The sequence below is a fragment of the Denticeps clupeoides genome, chromosome 1 (genome assembly GCF_900700375.1).
Source record: "Denticeps clupeoides chromosome 1, fDenClu1.1, whole genome shotgun sequence".
NCBI lineage: Eukaryota > Metazoa > Chordata > Actinopteri > Clupeiformes > Denticipitidae > Denticeps > Denticeps clupeoides.
This window is the reverse complement of record NC_041707.1, coordinates 38,428,791-38,455,329: the sequence shown is the minus strand read 5'-3', so window position 1 is coordinate 38,455,329 and position 26,539 is coordinate 38,428,791. Positions and strand designations below refer to the sequence as shown.

At 42.1% G+C, this 26,539-nt stretch overlaps 3 protein-coding genes across 9 annotated transcripts; 2 read left to right on the top strand and 1 right to left on the bottom strand.

Moving 5' to 3' along the window:
• Nucleotides 1-1,364: 1,364 nt before the first annotated feature.
• LOC114799318 (ubiquitin-like) lies at nt 1,365-4,354 on the bottom strand. The gene is made up of 2 exons (XM_028995855.1): nt 2,924-4,354; nt 1,365-1,874 (listed from the first exon to the last, which is right to left on the bottom strand). Exons 1-2 carry the CDS (start codon nt 3,066-3,068, stop codon nt 1,702-1,704), a joined length of 318 nt encoding a protein of 105 aa, XP_028851688.1. The 5' UTR covers nt 3,069-4,354; the 3' UTR covers nt 1,365-1,701.
• Nucleotides 3,667-6,296, top strand: LOC114799293 (probable E3 ubiquitin-protein ligase ARI7). The gene is made up of 4 exons (XM_028995806.1): nt 3,667-3,789; nt 4,574-4,674; nt 4,786-4,959; nt 5,267-6,296. Exons 1-4 carry the CDS (start codon nt 3,738-3,740, stop codon nt 5,714-5,716), a joined length of 777 nt encoding a protein of 258 aa, XP_028851639.1. The 5' UTR covers nt 3,667-3,737; the 3' UTR covers nt 5,717-6,296.
• Nucleotides 6,297-6,398: 102 nt separating this feature from the next.
• On the top strand, nt 6,399-25,192 carry LOC114798872 (E3 ubiquitin-protein ligase TRIM39-like). 7 transcript variants are annotated; one of them, XM_028994935.1, is made up of 15 exons: nt 6,399-6,559; nt 7,750-7,898; nt 10,303-10,413; nt 10,493-10,585; nt 10,899-11,202; nt 11,349-11,388; nt 11,513-11,539; nt 11,791-12,054; nt 12,857-13,111; nt 21,901-22,433; nt 22,522-22,617; nt 22,982-23,215; nt 23,297-23,468; nt 23,611-23,637; nt 23,762-25,192. In XM_028994935.1, exons 2-15 carry the CDS (start codon nt 7,774-7,776, stop codon nt 24,307-24,309), a joined length of 2,829 nt encoding a protein of 942 aa, XP_028850768.1. In that variant the 5' UTR covers nt 6,399-6,559; nt 7,750-7,773; the 3' UTR covers nt 24,310-25,192. The 7 variants fall into 7 exon arrangements, with proteins under 7 accessions (XP_028850768.1, XP_028850786.1, XP_028850761.1 ...); XM_028994953.1 differs by having other exon boundaries at nt 21,898-22,421; XM_028994928.1 differs by having other exon boundaries at nt 21,898-22,433.
• The last annotated feature ends 1,347 nt before the right edge of the window (nt 25,193-26,539 follow it).

The window sequence follows — 26,539 nt, the reverse complement described above, 5'->3', positions numbered from 1 at the left end:
CAGCAAGTAAAGTGAGTGAAGTGATTGTCACATGTGATGCACAGCAGCACAGCAAACGGTGCACACAGTGAAATTTGTCCTCTGCATTTATCCCATCACCCTGAGTGAGCAGTGGGCAGCCATGACAGGTGCCCGGGGAGCAGTGTGTGGGGACGGTGCTTTGCTCAGTGGCACCTCAGTGGCACCTTGGCGGATCGGGATTCGAACCCTTCTGATTACGGGGCCGCTTCCTTAACCGCTAGGACACCACTGCCCCCGGAAGGTGGGGCAGCACACAGATATCATCGTTGCAAAAGGGGGCAGGCAAACTTAAGGTCGAGGGCAGGCAAAGGTTGTGTTCAAAAAGCAGGATCAAAAGTATTACAAAGAAGGCTATCGTCTCTGAGAACATAATTTGCCAAAGAGCAGCATCCCCCCCTCTCATTCAATGTGTTTTCTTTATTTTCATGACCATTTACGTTGGTAGATGCTCACTGAAGGCATCAGAACTATGAATGAACACATGTGTGTCAGGATCCGGTCTGAAATGGGGGTTACTCTGGTCCGGGTCAGGATCCGGACCGGAGTTTCATTGTTGTCCTGTGTAATGTTCCCTAATCGTTTTCACCTGTGTTAATTGTATAAAGCTGCCCTGTTCGTTTCTGTCCGCTGTCAGGTCTTTGAAGTTATGTTCCATGTTCACCAGTGTCTACGTCTCTGATGTCTCCCCTGTCCTGTGATTCACCATTAAAACCCCTGTTCCGTGATGTCAGGTGAAAGCGTCCTTCATTCCTCGTCACTCCTCGTCCTCCTCTCCATTCACCCGCCGCGTCATGCCCGCATGGACGTGACAATGTGGAGTTCTGTACTTAACAAAAAGTGGAGACCTGGCCTCCACAGTCACCGGACCTGAACCCAATCCAGATGGTTTGGGGTGAGCTGGACCAACAAGTGCTAAACACCTCTGGGAACTCCTTCAAGACTGTTGGAGAAGCATTTCAGGTGACGAGAGAATGCCAAGAGTGTGCAAAGCAGGAATCAGAGCAAATATTATAGCTATATTAGCAAATTGCATTGTGCAGATTCATTTAAAGAGTAATGAGGCCGTTTTGGAACCTCGTGGTGGCTTTGACAACTTGACTGATTTTTCCTTTTAAATCATTCAGACACAACCACCATCTTTCACAACCACCGTCTCTCCTGCACGGTAGTCAGGAAGCTTTCTGTTCTATCTTGCAGCAGCTTTGCACATGTTCAATTTTTATGACTGGTTTATTATTATCCTGGGCTGAATCCTCAGAAGCAGGTACCTTCATTACTGATTTGGTGGGTGAGTGGTGTACTGAGCAGAGACGAAGCACATAAGATTTGTTGGTGGACAGTGACAGTATGGAAGTAATTTATTCAACTTAATAAAGGCAAAAGAAAAACATTGATTATTGAAAGTTCAATAAGACTTTACGGGTCAACGTGCGAGGCGGGCGTGTCTCTGTGTTGCATGTGTCATTAATCCCTGTCAACAATTTTCACAGAGAGATCATCAAGAAAACAGAATTAAAAGGCTCACTAGCGATAAGAACTGCTGCTGCTGTTAAAGTTACGGTCCCCTGTGACCCCGCAGCACAAATCTAGCGATAAATAAAAGTGCGGAAGTATTTTTTTTCAGCATCGGTTTGTATTGATTGCCGGCCAATGCAAGAAACAGGCAATAAAGCAAGAACTTTAAAGAGTCCCTTTGCATGACGGCGGGATCATTGTGGGGTCCCGGGATCCTCCAGGCAGCCTCAGCACGAGGAAGAACGTCGCCCTGTCCTTTATCTGGTACTCGGAAAACTTTTTGTTGTCCTCCAGCTGTTTGTCGGTGTAGATGATCCTCAGCTCCGACGGGTTATTCCCTGGTTGGAGGCAGATGAAGGTCATTTTTATTGCATCCAGCTTCTCACATTCAACCTTCACTTTGCATTTGTGGTTGTAAAATGTTGTTGTCTAGGTTTTTTTCACCCCAATTTCCTGTGTTGTTCCAATCCTGGTCGTGCATAATGATCAATTTGTTTTTTGGTAACAGTAGAATATGTGAAATGTTGCTTTATAACACACACAGAGAAATAAAGGTACACACAGGGTACAATATTAAACCTCCAGGTACAAAACTGCTCCTTTCAGTTGATTGTACCTCAAAAAGTACATTTGTTGTACCTTTAAAAGAAACATGATTTTGGTACATATTTGTACCCATGAAACTGCACCATATGAAAATGATCCCAATTAACCCCAATGTACCAGCAAAAAAAATTTTTTTTTTCACAGCAGCACAACACAACACAGGACAAAGGGAATGTACATGAAAATACATCAATAACAGAAAAATAAATCACAGACAGACAGTATAGCTCAGTGGACTAAGACCCTGTGAGTTGAAGGTTGCCGGTTAGACCCCAGCCTCCCGAAGTCCATGGCTCCTTAGGCACGGCCCTTAACCCGCAGCTCCCTGGTCAACACAACCAGCTGCCCTTTGCAGACCACTACAGACCACTAGGGTGGTAGTAGTTTAGTGGGTAACACACTTGCCTGTGGACCAGAAGACCCAGGTTCAAACCCCACTTACTACCATTGTGTCCCTGAGCAAGACACTTAACCCTGAGTGTCTCCAGGGGGGGACTGTCCCTGTAACTACTGATTGTAAGTCGCTCTGGATAAGGGCGTCTGGTAAATGCAGTAAATGTAAAATATGATTTTAAACTCCAGTCATGACAGGTACACAGTTGTGCCTTAAATGGCGAGGACGAGTCCATTATTGTTCTTCAGGAGGGTACTGAACCAGCGACAAGCATCTGTACCCATGTGGGTGCGCAGTGATGCTTCCATCTCCCTGTGTCAACTTATATCGACAGACTTTTTCACGCTGAAAGTGTCTCCTGGGCTGGTTTTATTAAAAAAACCTCACCTGCAGCTCCCGGCAGCTTCTCGGCGAGCTTCTTCTTGAACTCCCCCACCGTCAGGTTGTTGAATTCGTCCTCGGAGTTCGCGGCGTCCACCGTCTTCTTCTCGCCCTGAATGCCGACCACCAGAACCTGGTAGATTTTGCCCATGGCGGCGGAGACGAGACGAGCTCTCTTCTCTGGCGAGAAGGTTTCGGTTCGTCTTTAAACCGCGGTCCCTCGGGGCGGAGGATCCAGATCCACAGAGTTGGCTGATCCGTTCCGGGATTTCCTACTGTTCACACTGAGCCCACTGAAAGAAACGAAATACACGGATTTACACGCGTACACATTAATACTAATAAAAATTAAGCAAATGTGAAATATATTTGGTTAAAAGCCCATGTTAAATTTCCACTAACCTCCACTTGACTCTTAAATAATGTGCAATGCTGCTTGAGCCATTACTTCATACTTTCTTTTTTATTTATACTCATAAATGTATGTCTGCCTCTCTGTGCACTTGCTGTACGGTTGTAGCATAAGCAATTTCCTTCGGGATCAATAAAGTTCTGATTGATTCTGATATTTGTACTATTCCACAATTCCCAGCCTTTGCTGAGAATCGCGTCGTTTGTCGCTCGTTTGAAATATTTATTTGAAATTCTGCGAATTTTGGGGTTTATATGGAAGAGAAAGTGAAAGCTCCAACACGGCTGGTATTAAAGGAGCTGTCGCCGCGCCCCGCACTTTATTCTGGCGACATCATTTTACATTTACATTTACGGCATTTGGCAGACGCCCTTATCCAGAGCGACTTACAACGTGCTTTCAAGTCACATGGGCGACGACGAAAACCCGGTCAAGTATGTCAACAGGCGGGATGAGATTAGTAAGTTTATAGTTTATATTTATCACGTCCGATATGAGATTTTATGTCCTATTTGTCTTTTTCTACTTTATTTATTGTCCTGTGCTTTTATAGGTTAATAGTTAATAGGTTCTAACCTAATGTAACTTCTGAGAATAAGGAAAGTACTTACACAAAGGTTACTAATAGTTTGTTACATGTGATTTCACTCCAAATGATAACGGAAAAGAAAGGAAAATTGTTAAAAAAAAAATGTGAAAACTGAAGAAAGGGAAAATGAAAGGGTGCGTTATTTGATATGAAGGGCGTTTGGTTTGCATGAAGTAGTGGAACAGGTTTAGCAGCCCGACAGCAGCAATTCTTTTACTTTTGTTTCGAATTTTCTAACGCAAACTGTTTGATTGTGTGTGTGTGTGTGTTTTGTGGCAACTTGATGAAATATTATTAGATTTCACCAGTAGGGGGCAGAATAGAAGCCTGAGTTTACAATGCAGTGCCAAACCCCACCATACACAGAAACACACACACACACACACACACACACACAAACATTCATATTTGGAAATACTGCTTCAGAGTTCAGAACATGTATTGTTCGATTGAATATTATCGATATATGTATAAATATATGTGTGTGTGTGTGTGTATAATTGATTCAATTTTAACGATTTTTAAAAGATATGTTCTGAACTGTGAACCAGTATTTCCTGATTAGACGACAAGCTCCCGAGTCCCTTCCTATACATGTGCTCAAATCTGTTTACATGTTACAGAATAACAGGCTAATAAAAGGTTTGATTGACAGCCCTGGACGATGATCCAGATGTGAAGAGGATGGAGATGTCGTGTGGTCATGCTGTCTCCTCGCAGTCACTGACTTCCTGGTGTCGGAGTCTGCTGGACCAGGTACTGGAGATCCATTTGTGTGTTTTCATTCATGTACAATATATAAAAAAGGTCAGATGTAATAACGATGGAACAGAGGTCAAAATACACAACTGTCACAAACCCCCCCAGGGTCAGTACAAGTTCACCTGCCCAGCGTTGGTTAATGACACCAGTCGGCAGTGCGGAGCGCCCTGGACTTACGAAGAAGTTCGGAGGGTGGCTCTCTTCACCGACGAGGAGCAGAACTTCTTTGAGGAGACCCTGGCGAGAAATGCTGCCTTCGAATATTGTGAATACAAATCAGTGAGTATTTTAATGTACAGAATTAAAAAACAATTATCAAGGTTGTGAGGTCAAATCCCAGCTCGGACCTCGAGTGGGTGGAGTCTGCATGTACTTCCCCTGTTGGCACGGCTTTCCTCCGGGTTTTCCCACCGTCCAAAGGCATGCACACAAGGTGGATTGGTAACTCTAAAAAAAATTAAGAAAAGTACATTGAGCGTTGAAACTAGTGTCTGTATTAAAGCCATGAAAAGTATTATTATTTGTTAATGAATTCATCATATATTTGAGAAGGGAGCGATGTTGAGTGGATCTTTGTTTTTTGTAGTGCCCTGGTTGTCAGACGTACGTTGAAAGACAGGACCTGACCAATCTGTGTGTGCACTGCACCGTCTGCACCGCCTTGAAGAACCAGACCTTCTACTTCTGCTGGCAGTGCCTTCAGAAATGGAAAGGGCCCGGCCCACGCCAGGACCGCTGCGACAATGAGGGCTGCGTGAACCCGGACGTCCAGAAATTGCAGAATTGTGCGAATTTGCTTCTCCCTCAGGTCCAGAACGCTGTGTGCCCCTCCATGCGCGCCTGCCCCACCTGCGGACGCTTGGTGGAGCACAACGGAACGGGCTGCAAGAACATCATCTGCCCGCGCTGCCAGAAGGAATTCTGCTTCATCTGCCTGAAGCTCACCAAGGAGTGTTTGAAGACCAGCCGGCACTTCACACCCTGTCCCGGTGGGGTCAAGCCTTGCCAGACATCCATTCCGGTCTGGCGCAAGTGACAGTTCACTACTATTCTGCAACTAGTCTATCAGATGAAGAATTCTGCCTAATGCATAACTAACAACAGACAATTCTAACACTTTACTTTTCTTTAAAATCACAGAGTTAGAAAAAAACTATCAAGGATGTGACTGTAAGTCGCTCTGGATAAATGGGATAATTGATAAATGTAAATGACTTCAGTCTATAACCCCAATTCTCTCATAGTGAGCTTTATGTTGTTATCCTGAGTAAGATATTGAATTAGATTTCACATCAAGCAGCCACGGAGAGATTAATAAGAAAATGTGTCTCTTCCTCCTGTAAATTGCTTTGGATTAAAGCGTCTGCAAAATAAAGTAAAGTAAAGTAAAGTCTCAGTGGGCAATTGTGTTACATTCCATTCATTTCTGATTGCTTAGGACCGGGAGACTAAATTCCTATAAACTGAATACACCGTACATTTTTACTTTTCGTGCTTTACTTTTTGTTAAGGAATAACAATAACGGCATCTGTAAGACATTAATGATGTGTAATTTGTACTTGTAACTAGTCTTTCATCCACCAATTCAAATAAATGAAACAATTGTCAGATCTCATCATCTTTATTTATTTTTTGTTTAAAATTCCACGATCCTGTCCCTAGAAGTTCTGTTTTACTACTATTTCAGATGAGCTGAATAAAAGGCCAAGCTGGAATTTGTGTGAATTTAGTGACGTCTTGTGGCCAAACGCCGCAACTGCAGCACGAGACTCATCAAACTCCGCCCCTTCATTCATGCACGAGCGTCGAAAACGAAAGTGCTTCTCAAAACCAAGCCCCAGTTCTACACACTACATTCTATATTACAAATCCTGACAGGTAGGTGTCGTATTAATACACGCTACAATACATTTTTTATTCTTTCATTTTACAGTAAAGGTGTAAAAAGTATGTTTAGTTTACACTCGATGGTAAATGTCCGTGTAGTGGTGTAAACGGTTCAGTTCGGCAGGCCTCAAACAACTCGTGGTGTTAAATACAAAAATAACTTAGATTTTTCTGACGTGGGGAAAAACGAACTATTAGGGAAAATACTGATTTCGCTTAATGATGTCTTACTTCATTGATAACAGCTGCAGTGTTGTGTCCGAATTCACGGTCTTTTAGCTCCGTTTTAATGCCAGGATAACATGTTAAATAATCTTGCAGGCTCACATGTTCACATTAGATCGCGTTCCTTCGGATAACGGTTATTCTAACCCACTCCAGTGAAGAGAAGTTCTGATTGGGCGGACCGACGTTACGTCAGTTCACGTGACTGGTCGAGAGTTCGAGCTAGTCACGCAGGGCCTCCTGGGTAGCGTAGTTTTTTTTTTTCATTCAGACCCGCAGCATACAACTAGCGGCCCACGTACCCATACTTTACTGTTTTCTGTTTGCATTTACAATTCATATGACATTAGTTCCGTGTATTGTTCTCTTGTAATGGTGATTCCTATGTTAATATATATCAAAACAAAAACAGTAATACAAGAGTGTGGTGATGTCTGACACCATAACAAGTTTTTATTTTGTATACTGTATATAATAAGCAAGAGTGAGTTTTAGCTTATATTTAGTGTATTGAACATTTTCACAACTGCAATTATACACACAAAAAAACATTTCTATTTTAGGAAATTCAGCTGATAATGTTTTTCTAAAAAAATGTGTGATTTCTGTTTGGAACACAACACAATGGGGGCAGTGGTGGCCTAGCAGTTAAGGAAGCAGCCCTGTAATCAGAAGGTTGCCAGTTTGAATCCCGATCCGCCAAGATGCCGCTGCTCCCCGGGCGCCTGTCATGGCTGCCCACTGCTCACCAAGGGTGATGGTTAAAAGCAGAGGACACATTCCATTGTGTCACCGTGTGCTGTGCGTCAGTGTATGACAATTACTTCACTTTCACAATCTAGAAAACACGCTTGTCTCATTTTGCCATTAGCTGCACCGTTGAGATGACACTGATTATCACTAAAGTCTCACATGAACATGAAGTTCACACTTTTACTAACATTCCTATTTCACAGCAAAGACATACCGAGGCCTGAACAATGAACCAACTTGAGGACTGTAAAAAAAGAGCTTCTGCTTCTGAAACCAGATCCACCGGGGATCAGAAGTCCATAAGTACTGGCCCTGATCAAACAAATGGACCAGAGCATCCTGGAGACAGAAGGTTAGATCAGCAAATCTCTGTATATTACATGGAGAGATTCTTCTGCACATTAACCAAATGTAAAGGTTTTATATCACAATGTAAATCAACAGCAACACAACGCAGACATGCGAAATAACATTGATGATAAATAGCGGCATTGGAAAATCTGCAGCTGGTAATTATGATGAACCGAGTGATATCAATTTACACATCGCTGCATTTTGTCCCCAGAAAGATTGACCCCTGTCACATTTTTTTTCATCCTGTTGTTGTTGTTGTTTGTGTGTTTGTTCATTTGTTTATCCCACAATACAACCAATCACTGCTTTTGATATCTGCAAGCCGTGTAAATCAAGCATATTGATTTTGTAATTTTGTCCACCAAAATATGCACTTGACACTTGGCATTGCATCATGAAAGTCTGTGGTTGCTGTGGAGATGGACTCTTTACTCATCAGTAGCAGAGATCCTCATCAAACTGCTGTCCATCATGGCCTATGAACTCCACCATTTAATTGACTGCTGGGCATGGTGCAATTTCACAGATTAATTTTCATTACACATTTGTCTTATCGTACAGTGTTCGTATTTGTCTACTACGATCGACCTATTATGTTTGCACTATAACATTTACATTGAATTTTATTTCTGTAAGTTGTGTCTTTGGTTTCATAAATATTATACACACGTGGACAAAATTGTTGGTACCCTTCAGTCAATGAAAGAAAAACTCACAATGGTCACAGAAATAACTTTAATCTGACAAAAGTAATAATAAATAAAAATTCTATGAAATTTAACCAATGAAAGTCAGACATTGATTTTCAACCATGCTTCAACAGAATTATTTAAAAAAATAAACTCATGAAACAGGCCTGGACAAAAATGATGGTACCCCTAACTTAATATTTTGTTGCACAACCTTTTGAGGCAATCACTGCAATCAAACGATTCCTGTAACGGTCAATGAGACTTCTGCACTTCTCAGCAGGTATTTTGGCCCACTCCTCATGAGCAAACTGCTCCAGTTGTCTCAGGTTTGAAGGGTGCCTTTTACAGACGTCATGTTTCAACTTTTTCCAAAGATGCTCAATAGGATTGAGGTCAGGGCTCATAGAAGACCACTTTAGAATAGTCCAATGTTTTCCTCTTAGCCATTCTTGGGTGTTTTAAGCTGTGTGTTTGGGTCATTGTCCTGTTGCAAGACCCATAACCTGCGACTGAGACCAAGCTTTCTGACACTGGCCAGCACATTTCTCTCTAGAATCCCTTGATAGTCTTGAGATTTCATTGTACCCTGCACAGATTCAAGACACCCTGTGCCAGATGCAGCAAAGCAGCCCCAGAACATAACAGAATCTCCTCCATGTTTCACAGAAGGGATGGTGTTCTTTTCTTGATATGCTTCATTTTTCCATCTGTGAACATAGAGCTGGTGTGCCTTGGCAAAAAGTTCAATTTTTGTCTCATCTGTCCATAGGATATTTTTGTGGCTTGTCCACATGTAGTTTGGCAAATTCCAGTCTGGCTTTTTTATGATTTGTTTTCAACAATGGTGTCCTCCTTGGTCGTCTCCCATGAATTCCACTTAGGCTCAAACAACGACGGATGGTGCGATCTGACACTGATGTTCCTTGAGCTTGAAGTTCACCTTGGATCTCTTTAGAAGTTTTTCTGGGCTCTTTTGTTACCATTCGTATTAGCCGTCTCTTTGATTTGTCATCAATTTTCCTCCTGCGGCCACGTCAAGGGAGGTTGGCTACAGTCCCATGGATCTTAAATTTCTGAATAATATGTGCAACTGTAGTCACAGGAACATCCAGCTGCTTCGAGATGGTCTTATAGCCTTTACCTTTGACATGCTTGTCTATAATTTTCTTTCTAATCTCCTGAGACAACTCTTTCCTTCGCTTCCTCTGGTCCATGTTGAGTGTGGTACACACCATGTCATCAAACAACACAGTGACTACCTGGAGCCCTATATATAGGTCCACTGACAGATTACAAGATTGTAGACACCTGTGATGGACACACCTTGGATTAACATGTCCCTTTGGTCACATTATTTTCAGTCTTTTCTAGGGGTACCATCATTTTTGTCCAGGCATGTTTCGTGAGTTTTTTTTTTTTTAATAATTCTGTTGAAGAATGGTTGAAAAGCAATGTCTGACTTTTATTAGTTAAATTTCATAAATTTTTTATTTATTATTACTTTTGTCAGATTCAAGTTATTTTTGTGACCATTTTGAGTTTTTCTTTCATTGACTGAAGGGTACCAACAATTTTGTCCACGTGTGTATAACTGTATGCTTTAGTACATAGCTTTTTGTTCTTTGTCCTTGAATAATTTTCATCTTTCAATGTTTTACTAATTACTCACTTTTTATTATTCTATTTTGTCTTCATGTGTTTTCCTCAAAGCATCCAGTGTGCGAGACCAGAATCCCCTGTTCCCAGTGTTCTGTCCATGAAAAGTAACACTTCAATAAATCAACCAGTCAACTTCAGTGGACCCACTGCAAATAGTGCTAAGTAATTAATCAGCCAGCAGATATTGGAATCAGCTCATCATACAGACTGGGATTCAGATGAATGAATGTCTTCTTTTTAGGGTTCTGCTGGAGAGCCCAGATTCACCCATCGGCACATCTGTGTGGAGTGTGTTAGAGGATCCCTGGGAAAGTCACTGGGAAAATCAGTCTTGGTATTTTACTGAATAATTAGATATTTATTAATATTACCAGTAAGCAGTGCAGGTTTCTTTATTACTATTATAAATACATATAAATATATAAATAAATATATTACTTGGGTTACTGTGTGAGTAAATTGTTTTATATAATTTATGCTACACAACAGTAATACTGATGTTGGGATGAGTGAATAAAAATAATTATGATAATGTTAATAATAATAATAGTAATAATATCAATAATAATAATAATAATAATAATACTTAGATTCATTTATAGGGCTTTTTTTCACAGGATTTCAGGATTTATATTTTGTCCCTACAGTCATGATGCTTCTGTACCTGGACTTGTTCCCTGCTGTATCTGCCCAGTGAAAGCTGTGAAGTCCTGTCTGACCTGCTGTGCCTCCTACTGCGATCTCCACGTCCGACAGCACTACACAGCTCCTGCACTGCAGAAACACAGATTGGTGGAGGTGGCTGGAGACGTGGTGGAGCAGAAGTTCTGCCAGCAGCACCACAGAGAGCTGGAGCTGTACTGCACCACCGACCACACTTACATCTGTGCCCTGTGTGCAGTGATGGAGCACAGCGGCCATAAAATCCTATTTAATCAACCTGAAGATCAGGTACAGATTCATAATTTCAGATTTTTCTATCCCTCATAAGACTGAATTTCCTCCCATCAAAACTACGAAACATTAAGTTACTTAAGTGTTGCTGGGTGAGCTTTTTAAGAAATTGGTATTCTTATTAACAACATTTCTTTATACAGAGAGAGCATTTAGGTGAATCGAAGTGGCCTATTGAAAAAGGTACGTTACGCATTTTTAAACCAATATAAACAACACAAGCCTTTGTGATACATTGTTGTTAAAATGCTTTTCATGGTGGCGGGTAAATCTTTCTCCTCATATGAATTCTTGGGTTCATATAAAGATGTGGCTGATATGGACAACTTGTCTGGTACGTGTGTACTGCCCATATGGGGTTTTTACCTGGGGAGGGGCGGAGTCACTGTCATTTAACACTAATTAGTGACAGTTAAGAGATTGAATTCTGTAAAGTGTTAAATATGTGCATGGAATTATATAAATCAGTGTCAGTTTATCTAATTAGGTTTTTGGAATTTCTGGTGACAAATTTTAAATTACATTATGATTAGATAACTGATGATTGTTTTTTTGTGTGTATAACAGTGAACATTGAATTTCCAGACCTCCCTCCTCCTGGTCCGATCCAGTTCACCTCAGTGACAACAGACTCCGTGTCTCTGTGCTGGGGAACTCCTGAAGGACCGACTGGACCTCAGAGATTCAGAGTGAACTGGAAACAGGAAGGAACCCAGCAAAGCCTCATAGTTCCAGTTACAACTATCACCATTGAAGGCCTGAGTCCAGGAGAGCAGTATGAGTTTTCTGTTGCCACCATAGGTGACAATGGCAACCAGAGTCCATGTGTGGTGGCATCTGCACAAACTGGTACAGTTTTAGTAAAACCTCATGGCATGCATGTGATTGCGTTTGTCTCCTAAAAATAGTAGTATTGTACTTTTTAGTTTTGACAAGGGAACATCTAACCAAAGAAAGATTTTTTGTGTGAAAAATCCACATTACAAGTCCATGATGTGATGAATGGAGACCCTTCAAAAAGAGGGGTTGAGTTATACCAAGCATTTGGCATATGTGGCCATCATTGAGGAAAGTTTGGACACCCCTGATTTAGGGGTGTGCAGGGTGTGAGAGGGCCAAGGTTTAAAGAGCCCTTTTATATTGGTGACAGTGGTGGCCTAGTGGATGAGGAAGTGGACTCTTAAATTGAAAGATTGTGGGTTAAACTCCTGAACCACCAAGGTACCATCTTCATACATTGCTCACAATTGTGGATGGGTTAAATGCAGAGGACACATTTCATTGTATAAACTGAGTGACGAGGGTTGTGTATCAAATATGACAAATAATCACTTTCACATTCTTTGCTACATAAAACACTTCCTTTGGCTTGATGTCATTTAAGTTATGAACACACACAGCCCAATGTGTATCACATATTTTGTCATGTGATATGCAAGCACAGCACTCTGTGACACACAACAAAATGTGTCCAATCCGTTGAACCCATCACTCTTAGTGAGCAGTGGGCAGCCATGAATTGCACCCAGGGAATGGTGTGTAGGAATGGTCATTTGCTCAAGGGGGCCCTTCAGTCAGTAGTCTTTTTCCTTACATGCTAATTTTCCTGCGTATTTGTTTAATTTCAAGTATAACATCTGTTCCATTACAGTGATCCCTCAGCCACAGGATCTTACTGTGACCACAGATTTATCTACTGCCTCAGTGACATGGAGCAAAGCACTGGATCAGGTCTCCTACTTGCTGTCCCTGTGTAGAGATGGCGAAGAGGAGAAGATTATTTATACGAAGGACCTCAGATGTTCCTTATCTGGCCTGCAGCCAGGAACAGAGTACAAGATCAGCGTCTCTACTGTAGTCAACAGAGGTTATAAGAGCGAGGCCGTCGCTAAGAGCTTCTACACAGGTAGGAGAGATAAGTATAAGCTGCTTCTTAAGAAAAAGTGCCTTTGGGGGGCAGACATATCCAACCGGAGGCAACCGGGGGTTTATTTGTTGACACTGAGCTCTTACCTGTCTGCGACTGGGTAGTCATGCATTCACGTGCCCCCGGCAGGCAGTGGATCGGGAGCATTCGAACCCCCTCTAGGACCACCACCAAAAGGGCCCTGCAGCCAGGGATGGGTGTCGTGGAACTCCTTGTTGAGAGCTGGGTCGAGGTTGTCATAGGGTTGGGTTCGTACCCATCCCAGTCAACAAGGTATTCAAACCTATGATCGAGCCGGTGATCCCCTGCATTGAATAGGTGGGCAATTGGCCTGGCAACTCATTGTGGTGGACCAAGTCCCTGATGCGTTGGACCTGGCAGAGGTGAAGGTTGACAGCTGGTACTGGCCCCTCGACAACGTCAGCTGGGAACCAGGTGGGCCCAATTGCCAGCCATGGCTTTGAATGGGGAGAGGCTGGTGGCAGAGGAGGTGTGCTGGTTTCGGGCCAGTTCCGCCTGAAGACGGGTGGACCAGGTGGAAGATTGGGTGGAACAGTAGCTCCTGAGGTATTTTTTTTTTTTTGGAGTTCCTGGTTGAGGCACTCTGTCTAGCTGTTGGAGTTTGTGCAGAATTGGCAACAGAACCAGGCGTTGGTCAGAGAAGAGATACTGTCAGAGAGTGTCTCACTACAATCTCAGATCATGCCACGTAACTCCATCCATGTGACCGGGAGCAACACAGAGATGATGTAACGTGACTCCAATAAATTGGCAAGATGGCCACAGCCAGTTGCTCAGTCATTGATTGTCAACGTAAGACCTGTCCTGTTTTGTCTCCTCTCCTATCAGCTTTGCCCTATCGTCCTGTCCTTTCCCCAATCTTTTTCTAACGTGAATGTTAACATCTGAGGGATGTTGCGGCTCACGTCAGCAGATATTTGCAGATTAAACCAGAGGAAGCTTACCTGCCTCCTTGCTTCCTATCGCACTGGGGTTTCTGGTTTCTTCCAACATCCGCTCACTTTCTGGTCACGTGCTGGTGTCGTGATCATGGTGTCAGCCATCTAGGCAGCTGGAATGTGGCAGTTTGAGGTGGGGAAACTGGTGATAAAGTGACATGTGGGACCAGCCTTGAGGTTGCTGGTTCTGTGGGTGGCAGGTGGTGATGTAAGAATGCTCATGGCTTTTGGTGTTTGGGGCTTCTTTGTGACTGGGCTGCCCCCACTCCGAGAATGGAGGCATTTATCACCACAGTGAACAGCAGTTGAAAGTCAGGATGGATCAGGATTGGGCGGACGTGAACTGGGTATACAACATATCAAAGGTGGTTTGGGCTTGAGAGGTCCAGTTCAACTGTGCCAGTTGACTGTAATTCCAGATAAAGTGCCTGTAGAGGTTTGCGAATCCAAGGAATTGTTTCAGCTGTCAACTGATGCCACTGGCCAAGGAGGCTAGGATGTATATTTACATTTATGGCATTTGCCAGACGCCCTTATCCAGAGCGACTTACAACATGCTTTCAAATTACCACCGATGAAGCGATCCATGGTCCTCCATAGTCCTCCATGGTCTTTTGTTGGCCAAAAAATGACCACGTCATGGTAGCAGGAATGGCATGGATATGAGTGGGGCATTGGGCATGGAATGGTGCTGGGCAGGAAGACGGTCTCTTGGCCGAAGGCTCTCTGGGAGACCAGGGGGCTGGCCTGGTGGTCTTGGCAGCCATTTCCACACCACAGGATCTTCCAGGATGAAGTCATGGGTTTGTTTCTGTTTATGTTAGGTAGAAAAATCTCAACTGTGTCTGTATCATACTAGGGTATATGAGAGTTTATCTATTCATCTGTTTTGTTTCTGGCAAATTATGACATGCTGGGGACAATGTTTTCATTGTCAATTCATTCAAGACAAAGCTACTACTACTTTCCACAGTTTGTTTTCACCCAAACTCATTAAACGTATTACTTATTAATCATGCATTATTTATCAATATTTTTTTATATTCTTTACAGCAGACATGGCTTCCTCCAGCAGTTTCCTGTCTGAAGAGCAGCTCCGGTACTCCATCTGTCTTGACGTGTTCACTGATCCAGTCTCTACTCCATGTGGACACAACTTCTGCATGGGCTGTATTAAGGAGTACTGGGACAACTGTAGTCAGACCCAGTGTCCTGTGTGTAAAGAAATTTACCATAAAAGACCTGAACTTCTTGTCAACACAATAATGCTTGAATTGTCAGATGGATTCAGGAAGGTTGGCAGCACCACAAATGTGACACCTACACTGGTCTAAATCTAAAAATCAAATGAAAGTTCTAAGTCCTATTAACTCCTCTGTGTCCACAGTCTCAGCTGATAAAGACACACACGGGGGTGCAGCAGATGATCCAGGACAGGCAAAGAAAGATTCAGGAGATTGAAGAATCTGTGAAGTTCAGGGAGGTGAGGAACATCTACCTGTACAAATATAATTTCAGAGAATAACAATTGTTATCAATATAATAGCATTGCTATACCAGTTAAAAAAAAGTAAAATGTATTTCTGTAACAATTTTCATGTTCAGACTAGGAATATCCTAAATTTCTAATTTCCGATGTAGAATAGCACAGAAGAGGAGATCTCAGCCAGTGTGGAGATCTTCACTGGTCTGCTGCGCTTCATTGAGAGGAGCCAGGATGAGCTGCTGGAGGTGATGAATGAGAAACAGAGAGCTGCAGAGAGGCAGGCTGAAGGGCTGATTAAAGATTTGCAGCAGGAGATCACTGAGCTTCAGAGGAGCAACAGTGAGCTGGAGAAGATCTCACACACTGAGGATCACCTCCACCTCCAACAGGTCAGTATCTCTCTCTCTGCTACATCACAGGACAACACTCCCCATGCTGAGGGGTTTCTCCTCTCTCCTGCTCTACTGTAGATTTACCCAACACTGTGCAGCCCTCCACACACCAAGAACTGGACTGATGTCAGCATTGATCCTCCTCTGAGTGTGGAGACGGTGAGGAGGTCTGTATGTGAACTGGAGACCTCATTCAGGAAGCAGATGGAGAAGCTTACTGAGATACGTGAGTCATGATAAGACTGGATTTATGATCTGGGACTCCGACATTTACTTTGTCTGAGTTCTGGAAGAATCTTCAGAATGAAGTTGAGATGGGAAAGTTGAGGTCTGGGTGGAGCTAGAGGATCTTGTGCTGCTGGTACAGGAGGAAGGGTGAAGACACCATGAACCTCCAACTGTAAAAAAGAGGAGATCGAGACAAGCTGACGTGTGAAATAACACATGATGTGTGAGTGAGGGTCAAATATCAGTTCAGTAAAGGCTCATCAGGAAGCTTTTGGGAAAACTTGATTCATTTCAGGTTTTATTTTTAGTGATTAGACACGATATAATGGTGCAGCTTTCTGTCTCTTCTAAACTGTTCAGGTCTGACTGGGGGATTTTCAGGAAATGTTTGTTTCATAGACAAAACTTCCTTTTTACTAATCTTATTTCAGACATGATTACATTTATCTTGTTACTGCAATTCAGTAAACATCATAAGTACATAATGTACCTGGGCATAAAAATACATAACATGAACATTAGAACAGGGCTAAACTATGTTACATTAGAACATATCAAGGGGTGAAAGGTCAGACTGGGTATAAGAGAAAAAAACCCTGTAACCAAATAAAGCCACAGCAGCAGTTTCAGTAAAATCCCTCTGTTTACTGCATCATCTGGATCAAACATTATCTCCTCATCAAATGCTGCTAACGCAACCCGAAAAATAAATAAATGATCTGGGACCTGAAGAAGAATTATGCAGGACAACAAGTTGCGATTCACAGTTCTGCATAGGCAATAAATAATTTCAAATTACATGTGGTCACAATTTATGAATATATCATGACTTTCTCTATCATTCATATCTGAATAGAATGCAGCAGTCATGAGAGAAACTATGCAGGCTGCAGCTCGTACTGGCTGCTTAGCGGGGGAGAATCTGGTCCACTGAGTGCTCACTGCTCCTTGCTGTTGGTATCAATGGACCACAACTTGAATCTGGTACCTCAGCTCAGTTGTGCATCCATCATTAGCAGCAGACATCTGTAACCCAGGTGGAGTCTCCACCCCCCGTGCTAACCAATTCACCAGGCTAACCAATAGTTAGCCCCTGGCTCAAGTGAAGTGATTGTCATTGTGAAACACTGCAGCACAGCACACGGTGACACAACGAAATGTGTCCTCTGCATTTAACCCATCACCCTTGGTGAGCAGTGGGCAGCCATGACAGGCGCCCGGGGAGCAGTGTGTGGGGATGGTGCTTTGCTCAGTGGCACCTCAGTGGATCGGGATTTGAACCAGCAACCTTCTGATTACGGGACAGCTTCCTTAACCGCTTGGCCACTGCCCCAAGGTCAAGGTCCCCTCGTTGCTGTCCGTGGTTATGGGTGAGTCTCAGCAGAACCTCAACCTCTCTATGTTCCGCTGCCTCTGCCACATTCGGGCAGTCCAGATACTGGCACATTCGGAAATCACTCCGTTGTCCAACATAGACTCCACAAATTACGCTTAATGACCCTCATTATTGTCCTCCATTAAAAATTGTCTTACAAATACCCACGGGGCATGTCCACTAGCACAAGCTGTCGACTCTCTGTGTATCACTCATATGGGTTTGATATCTGGGAGTGGAGAACGTGTTTGTGATTTAACTGTGATTTAGTGATGGTGTCAGTTTTAAAGATTGAATAAAGAGTCGCATACTGACTTTGGAGCAGATTATATAAACAGTGAAAGTGAAGTGAATGTAAAACGTGGTCTCTGCAATAAACCCATCCGCTGAGGTTTGCTCGGGACTCGAACCAGCATCCTTTCGAATACGGTTTTCCTAACCGTCTGGGAAACCACTGCTCAACACTGGTCAGTGTTAATTTAACACTGTCAATTTTGCTGTGTGTTCTTAATCTGCCATAAACTGATATTAAATATGATGTTTGTTTCCACAGAACTTAACAAGGCCAGACGTCATGCAGGTATTTATTTTCATCTTCACGAGGTTTTTCAGGAAATCTGTTTCGTTTTCTTCAAAGTGTTTCATTCACAACTAACTAGCAGCAGTTGTCCATATTCATACTCTACATCCAGTAAATGTCAATTGTCAAATGTCAGTCTTTCACTACAGTGGATGTGACTCTGGATCCTGATTCAGCTCATCCCAACCTCATCCTGTCTGGTGATAAGAAACAAGTGAGACTTGGAGACAAACGACAAAATCTCCCTGATAAAGAAGAGAGGTTTGATCCATGTGTCGGAGTCCTGGCAGAGGAGGTTTTCTCCTCGGGGAGATTTTACTATGAGGTGGAGGTCAGGGGGAAGACTGGGTGGGATTTTGGAGTGGCCAGAGAGTCGATTAACAGGAAAGGGGAGATTATGCCGACACCTCAGAATGGATACTGGACTGTGTGCCTGTGGTATGGAAAGGAGTATAAAGCTCTTGATGATCCTCCAGTCCTCCTCTCTCTGAGTAAGAAGCCCCAGAAGTTGGGGGTGTTTGTGGATTATGAGGAGGGTCTGGTCTCCTTTTACGATGTGGAGAACAGTTCTCATATTTATTCTTTTACTGGTCAGTCCTTCTCTGAGAAACTCTATCCATACTTCAGCCCTGGTCTTAATGAAGGAGATACAAACTCAGCACCACTCATCATCTCTCCTGTCCCTCTCACTAATTGAGTTCCACACCTTTTACTCTATAATTAAGTTTAATTTTAATGCAATTTTTAATGTAAATTTGACACAAGTTTTATTTTGTAAGGCCTCATATTATATTTACCTACACAAGGATGGCGTAAACCAATGATTTTAGTATCAGCTTTAAGAGATTTTTAAAAAGCTTTCTGACAAATTATCATGGAAAGTATTGAATACCTTTAAATCAATGATGAAAGTGAAGTGATTGTCACATGTGATAGACAGCAGCCCAGCACATGGTGCACACAGTGAAATTTGTCTTCTGCATTTAACCCATCACTCTGAGTGAGCAGTGGGCAGCCATGACATGCGCCCGGGGAGCAGTGTGTGGGGACGGTGCTTTGCTCAGTGGCACCTCAGTGGCTCGGGATTCGAACCGGTAACTTTCTGATTTCAAGGCCACTTCCTTAACCACTATGGTAGTAGTAGTAGAGGGACATGAGAGTTCAATCTATGTATAAATATATTATTCAAAACTAAAATCCTTTTATGATTCAGATTATTGCCATTTACACAATAATGGCCTAATCCGATGGTTTTAATATGAGCTCCATAAAATGATCTGTCATGAGACTTTTTTAGGGAATGTGTGGAGTTCCATTTAATAATGTTTGAAAATGGAACAGTGCCACAATTACTTTCTCGACCGTGACTGAAGCAGTGATGGAAGAGCAAGTTCTGTGGTAAAATGTATTATGTATCCACACCAGAATCCATGGACTTTTGGGATCTTGCATGGGATCATGTCCTTTCACCCTAAAATCTATTTTTTCACAAAATGAACAAAGGTTCAAAAGACAAATAACATATGAGCAGAAATATGAGATAACCATCCTTTTCATAAAACTAATTAAAGCACTTCTTACAAAATATCTTATTTGTTGCCATATACAGGTATTGTTTTTTTGCTTAATGTAAGAAACAAAATGTATATTTTGCAGACCATAACGATACATTCTCTTTTTTTATCCATATCCGTAATCCATAAACACAAATGTAAGTTTAGGTTTGTAATTAATATTGCACACTGTGTAAATGTACAAAATAAATATGTTATTAAAAACTGAAGGTTTTTTTTTTGCATTCTGTTTGGAAGCAATGGTTAACAGGCTGGTCAAAGACCTTGTTTTCAATTTTTGTCTTGTCTAGACAACCAAGCAGTGAAGGAGGGTGATCAAAGATCTTCTTGACCATGTTAACTTTGTTCAAGAAATAATAAATTATCTTATATTAAAAGAAATCATGTGCAAGACTCAATATTAAAATTCCACTTCCTGAGAGCCCTCTGGGAGGCACTACTGGACCAAAAACCTCAGAGACAGTTTCTTCCCACAAGCCATTATTGCACACGAACTCAAACAATGTGCAATAACTATGCTGTTTAGCACAATCTCAGGCAATAATGTGCAATAATCCTGTGCACATTATATATGTATCTAATTTTTCCTCTGAAGAATCTTCTGTATATGTATACATATATCTGCACTGTATACTGTCTGTATTTGCCTGGTTATGCCGTTAAGTAGCCGTAACATCCTGCTTCAGTGCAATGACAATAAAGGCATAAATAACTCACTAACTAATTTGTCCCACCTGACCACGCCCACCCAGACCACCAAAGAAGTCCTCCACAAGGTGACAGGGGGTCCCAGCTTGTCACTCACTTCTGGTGTAGTTTAATCAATATTTATATATACAGTGTTTATATTGTTATATACAGAGGAACTTAACATTAGTTAACAATTGCTAGATGGCTGTAAAATCCACTGGTAACAAGACAAAGAAACTAAATGATTCAGTTCAAAGGTCCTTTTTTGGTCCAAGTCTTTTTCATGACGGGTAAATTAGGGGCGATTCTTGCTCCCCATCTGGGTTCTTGGGTTCATATTAAGATGGGGCTGATATGGACCACCTGTCTGGTACCTGTGTACCATCCTTATGGGCTTGTTATCTGGGAAGGGGCGGAGTCACTGTCATTTAACACTAAAGAGTGTCAGTTTTACACACGGAACTGTGTAATGTGTTGAATTAGCTGTGGATTCAAAGAAACTCTGACAAAGTGTTAGCTTAACTCTGGTGCAGATGAGTGAGGGAAGACCTTTTACTTAAAAACAAAAGTGAACTGGACGCAGTTTGGGACGGAAACACACTTCTATATTACAAGGTGAGATGATCTCTGAAATGCATCTCAACACTTAGTTTCTTTCTGCACAGAAATCACGTTTCATGTTGAGATTGTATGATGGTGCGGCACGTGCAAGAAAAGTTTGTGTTGTGTTTCATTTTCTCTAGTGAATGTCAATAACTACACAGCAGAGTGTATATATTTTTTATATATTCTTTAAAAGAGTATCATTTCTATTGTAATTCGTTTTATTGAGTTTATTCGTGCGGGAGTAAGAAAGTGAGTCGGGATCTTGTGTAAAGAAACAGGTAAAACCAGCTCTGGAAGAACAAATAGGACTCATTTGCACGGTAAAGCACTAAAGACTTTATATATAGAATTGTATAAAAGTATTAAATCTGTCTGAATTATAAATAATTATAACTGTTATAATATAAACAGACCTGTAAACCAAAAGTGAATATATCCGAAGCAGAATGCACAGTCTTTTTAAAATTGTGAGTCTGTGACTGGAGGATTTTTACTATTTGAACCTGAACTTTTTAGGTAGATAATTCCCAATGATGTTTTTTTATTATTCCCTGCTGCGGTTTTATTATCCCCTGATTTTAATCTCTTACCTACCTGCTGGAAACAGACATATTATTGTAGAGAAGTGTCAGGAAGAGGGCGTGGTCAACGTTTCTTGCTCAACAAGGATGTCGTGGCAAGAAACGTTACAGGATGTGTTTATTTTTAGCCTGGTCCAAAGTCTTAGACACGAAAGACTGTCTCTTTATACAAAGAGCCATTTAGATGGCTTTATGATCATGGTTCACTATGCACAGGTTTTTACTTCTGGTTACTAATTAGTAATAAAATACTTTTACAGTGACTAACTTATATTTTTTTTCTTTCTTTGACTGCAGACATGGCTTCCTCCAGCAGTTTCCTGTCTGAAGAGCAGCTCCGGTGCTCCATCTGTCTTGACGTGTTCACTGATCCAGTCTCTACTCCATGTGGACACAACTTCTGCATGGGCTGTATAAAGGAGTACTGGGACAACTGTAGTCAAACCCAGTGTCCTCTGTGTAAACAGATGTTCACTAAAAGACCAGAGCTTTGTGTCAACACTTTTATATCTGAATTGGCACGTGCCTTCAGGATTAAATGTGACACCTGCACTGATCAGGCCATCAAATCATGTCTGGACTGTGGACTTTCCTTCTGTAAAACTCACCTGGAACCTCACATGGTGACACAAAAGCTGAAAAAACACAAAGTGATGGACCCTGTGGAGAACCTGGAGGACTATATATGTAAGAAACACGAGAGACCCCTGCAGTTCTTCTGTAGAGACGACCAGACGTGTGTGTGTCAGTTCTGTACTGAATCAGATCACAAAGGTCACAACACTGTTCCTGTAGAGGAGGAGTGTGGAGAGAAGAAGGTGAGGTGTGAGGTTGGTTCTTCTTAATGGTAAAATGCATGGTAAACTAATAACATGTGCATGATGATTATGTGATGTGTGACCACCTCTCTGTTCACAGTCTCATCTGATGAAGACACAGACAGAGGTGCAGCAGCTGATCCAGGACAGACTAGCAAAAATTCAGGATATTAAAGACGCTGTAGCGATCAGGAAGGTGAGCAGGTTTCTGGCTAATTAAAAAGATAATAATTTCAATGAAATAGGCCTCAAAGATAGCTCTTATGTTACCTGGGTTATATAACAACCGAGGGGAGAATGGAACAATGGACACAGAGGGTTGGGAAATGGAAGAGTTCATTAGGAGAAAAAGGAACGGGCAGAAACAAGCCACCACGCCTGTCCCCTCTGGTGCTGGGGTGTGCATCAGTCAGGACTGCAGATCACTGCTGCCATCTTGCCAAGTTCCACAGGTCCTACGTCTTGAAAGAGTTGATGAAAGCATCTCAGACTATTGGCAAACAAACGACCTAGGAAACTCCTCAACAAGCAAAATAGTAGCTATGGGTTGTACCTTCTAGAAAAGCACAGATGATGAGATCTCAGCCAGTGTGGAGGTCTTTGCTGCTCTGCTGCGCTCCATTGAGAGAAGCCAGGCTGAGCTGCTGGAGGGGATGGAGGAGGAGCAGAAAGCTGCAGAGAGGCAGGCTGAAGGGCTGATTAAAGATCTGCAGCAGGAGATCACAGAGCTCCAGAGGAGGAACAGTGAGCTGGAGAAGATCTCTCACACTGAGGATCACCTCTACCTCCTACAGGTCAGCATCTCTCTCTCTGCTACATCACAGGACAACACTCCCCATGCTGAGGGGTTTCTCCTCTCTCCTGCTCTACTGTAGATCTACCCAACACTGTGCAGCCCTCCACACACCAAGAACTGGGCTGATGTCAGAACTGATCCTGAGCTGTGGACAGTGAAGGTGTGTGAGGAGAGGATGAAGACTCTGAGGAGAGCCGTGTCAGAGCTGAATCAACTAATCAACAAGGAAATGGAGAAACTTGTTGAAGCACGTGAGTAATAATCAGGGATGCAGAAATGAATTATGATATTGAACAGTATTACTGATGTTGTTTCTATGGTTTGACATTATGCTTAAAAACTGAAGGTTTTTTTTTGCATTCTGTGTGGAATAAAATAATGTTGTTTCTACAGAACTGAAAGAGATGAAACTGCATGCAGGTATTCAATTTGAAATGAAAATTAAATCTTATTAAAGATGTAATTTAATACAGAAAGTTTGTAAAAGTTACAGCCAATAAATATACATTTTCACTTTAATCTTAATTCTCTTCTTTCTCTACAGTGGACGTGACTCTGGATCCTGATTCAGCTCAAACCAGCCTCATCCTGTCTGCTGATGGGAAACAAGTGACACATGGAGACAAAGAACAGAATCTCCCTGATAATCCAGAGAGGTTTGATCCATGTATCTGTGTCCTGGGAAAGGAGGGTTTCTCCTCAGGGAGATTTTACTATGAGGTGGAGGTCAGGGGGAAAACTGAGTGGGGTGTAGGAGTCGCCAGAGAGTCGATTAACAGGAAAGGAGATTTTACAGAAACACCTCGGATTGGATACTGGACTGTGGGTCTGAGGAATGGAAATGAGTATACTGCTTATGCTGGTCCTCCAGTCCTCCTCTCTCTGAGTAAGAAGCCCCAGAAGGTGGGGGTGTTTGTGGATTATGAGGAGGGTCTGATCTCCTTTTACGATGTGGAGAACAGCCGTCATATTTACTCTTTTACTGGTCAGACCTTCTCTGAGAAACTCTACCCGTACTTCTGCCCGTATCTTAATAAAGAGGGCAAAAACTCAGCACCGCTCATCATCTCTCCTGTCACCCACACTGAATGAGTTTCACTTTTATTACTTTTATAAAAACAGATTATGTTAGTATGAGTCTCACATAATGAGCTTTCATGATATTTAAATAATCCATAAAGGTGGAAGAGTGCCACTGTTGCAAAATGCACCATGTATCTACACAAGAATCCATAGACTCCAGATATTTGGGATGTTTAATGGAAGTTTATCCGCACGCCCTCACCCTAACACCTGGTAAAACTCTCAGCCCCTGCACATCATGCCCGTACCACGCAGTCTTTACGAAAGCTAAGTTGCAGTAGCCTGAGGGATTTAGATGAAGCATCATGCATTGAGCACCATCTTATAGCAGGAGGCGGTTCCTCCGGCTGGTTTCCTGGACGGGACAAAGGTGTGAAAGAGGGCTCGGGAGGTTTAATGGCTGAGAGCGGCCGTTTGGACCCCAGGGTTATGGCTTAATTACTTTCATTTTGTTTGTGTGTATATAGTTGTGGTTCATTTTTTGGGTTTCTTGTGGGAAAGAAGGGTTTGAACAACTAGCCTTTTAATCTATTAAGAACACAAAAAACCCTGTCCTGTGTCAGGTTGTTTGGTTGCTATATGTGAATGTTGAATTCATGTTCCACAGGCAAATACCATATGAGCCAAATTGAAAAAACCCTCCTTCTTCCAAGACTTATCGGTTATCATATTTCACACCATCTACTGATATTTTATTAGTTTATTATTCTAGACTGATAATCTAAGAGGAAACCACTTTTTAGATGTAGTTTGAGAAAACATAATGCACATCTCTATTTTTAGATTAATTCATGTTCCATAACACACAAATGTAAGTGTAATTTTGTTATAAATATGGATTAGAGTGTAAATCGAATAAATCTAAAAAAATATATGTTCACAAAAAATGAAACCCTTGTCTGATTCTGGGTGTAATCAATCCCACTGCGCATAGACACATTGAAGCGGCGTCTTTTTCAGGTCATCTTTCCACGCCTGTTGTTGGCCCGCTGAAGGTGGGACACCATGCATGAATGAAGGGGTGGAATTTGAAGAGTCTCGTCCTGCAGTTTAGGCGTTTGGCCACAAAACGTCACAAAATTCAAACAAATTCCAGCTTGGCCTTTTATTTTGTGGATCTAAAATAATAGTAAAATACAATTTCTAGGGACAGGATCGTGGTTTATAGGAATTCTGTTTCCTGGTCCTAAGAAATCAGAAATGAATGGAATGTAACACAATTGCCAAGCGTTTTTTCAAGAACAAGGGACACATTTGCTTACCAATCCCTCTGTGGCTGCTTGGTGTGAAATCTAATTCAACAACTTACTCAGGATAACAACATAAAGGTTAAATGACATCCTTGATAATTGTTTTCTAATTCTGTAGATCTATAGAAAAGTAATGTGTTAGAATTGTCTGTTGTTACTTATGCATTAGGCAGAAGTCTTCATCTGAAAGACTAGTTGCAGAATAGTAGTGAACTGTCACTTGCGCCAGACCGGAATGGATGTCTGGCGAGGCTTGACCCCACCGGGACAGGGTGTCTTCAAACACACCAGCAGCGTGGGCAGATGATGTTCTCGCAGCCCCAGGTGGGGCAGGCGGATATGGAGGGACACACTGTGTTCTAAACCTGAGGGAGAAACAAATTCGCACAATTCTGCAACTTCTGGACGTCTGGGTTCACGCAGCCCTCGTAGTCACAGTGGTCCTGGCGAGGGCCCGGTCCTCTCCATTTCTGAAGGCACTGCCATGGCCGCCTCCTCAATCGCTAGGACATTAATTTGTCCTCTGCATTTAACCCATCACCCTGAGTGAGCAGTGGGCAGTCATGACAGACGCCCACTGATATGTCCCAAGAGTGTCTTCAGGTGCAGCCAGTCCTGACACATAGTATGTTCAAAATGTAATCTCCATACAGGTATGTTTTCATTCAAAATAAACGTAAACTACACTCGTACTACAAGCAGAACATTGCAAATGAAAACACATCAGAAGCAATGTTAGCTGAAAGATCCTGAAAGATCCTGTCAGTCTTCACGATAAGCTCTCCAGGCAACATTTAATTTTAAAGTATTTGTAAAACCTGAAAGCAGTTCACTATATCATTACAAAATATGATAAACAAATGAGATAAAAGGGAAGAAAATGTGACTTCTGCTATATAAAGGACAGAAAATGGAGGAAACCCACTAACATCCCCTAGAAAGAACTCATCTTCCAAACATCTAAATCCAAAAGAATACAATAAAGTCAT

Coding starts and splice junctions, on each gene's coding strand:
- LOC114799318 (XM_028995855.1), bottom strand. CDS start 3,068: ATGGGCAAAATCTACCAGGTTCTGGTGGTCGGCATTCAGGGCGAGAAG. Junction 1,875..2,923: donor GAAGCTGCCGGGAGCTGCAG/GTGAGGTTTTTT, acceptor GCCTCCAACCAG/GGAATAACCCGTCGGAGCTG.
- LOC114799293 (XM_028995806.1), top strand. CDS start 3,738: ATGGGCGACGACGAAAACCCGGTCAAGTATGTCAACAGGCGGGATGAG. Junction 3,790..4,573: donor CAACAGGCGGGATGAGATTA/GTAAGTTTATAG, acceptor TTTGATTGACAG/CCCTGGACGATGATCCAGAT. Junction 4,960..5,266: donor AATATTGTGAATACAAATCA/GTGAGTATTTTA, acceptor TGTTTTTTGTAG/TGCCCTGGTTGTCAGACGTA.
- LOC114798872 (XM_028994928.1), top strand. CDS start 7,774: ATGAACCAACTTGAGGACTGTAAAAAAAGAGCTTCTGCTTCTGAAACC. Junction 11,389..11,512: donor GAAGTGGCCTATTGAAAAAG/GTACGTTACGCA, acceptor GTTCATATAAAG/ATGTGGCTGATATGGACAAC. Junction 13,112..21,897: donor CGCTAAGAGCTTCTACACAG/GTAGGAGAGATA, acceptor TTTCTTTGACTG/CAGACATGGCTTCCTCCAGC.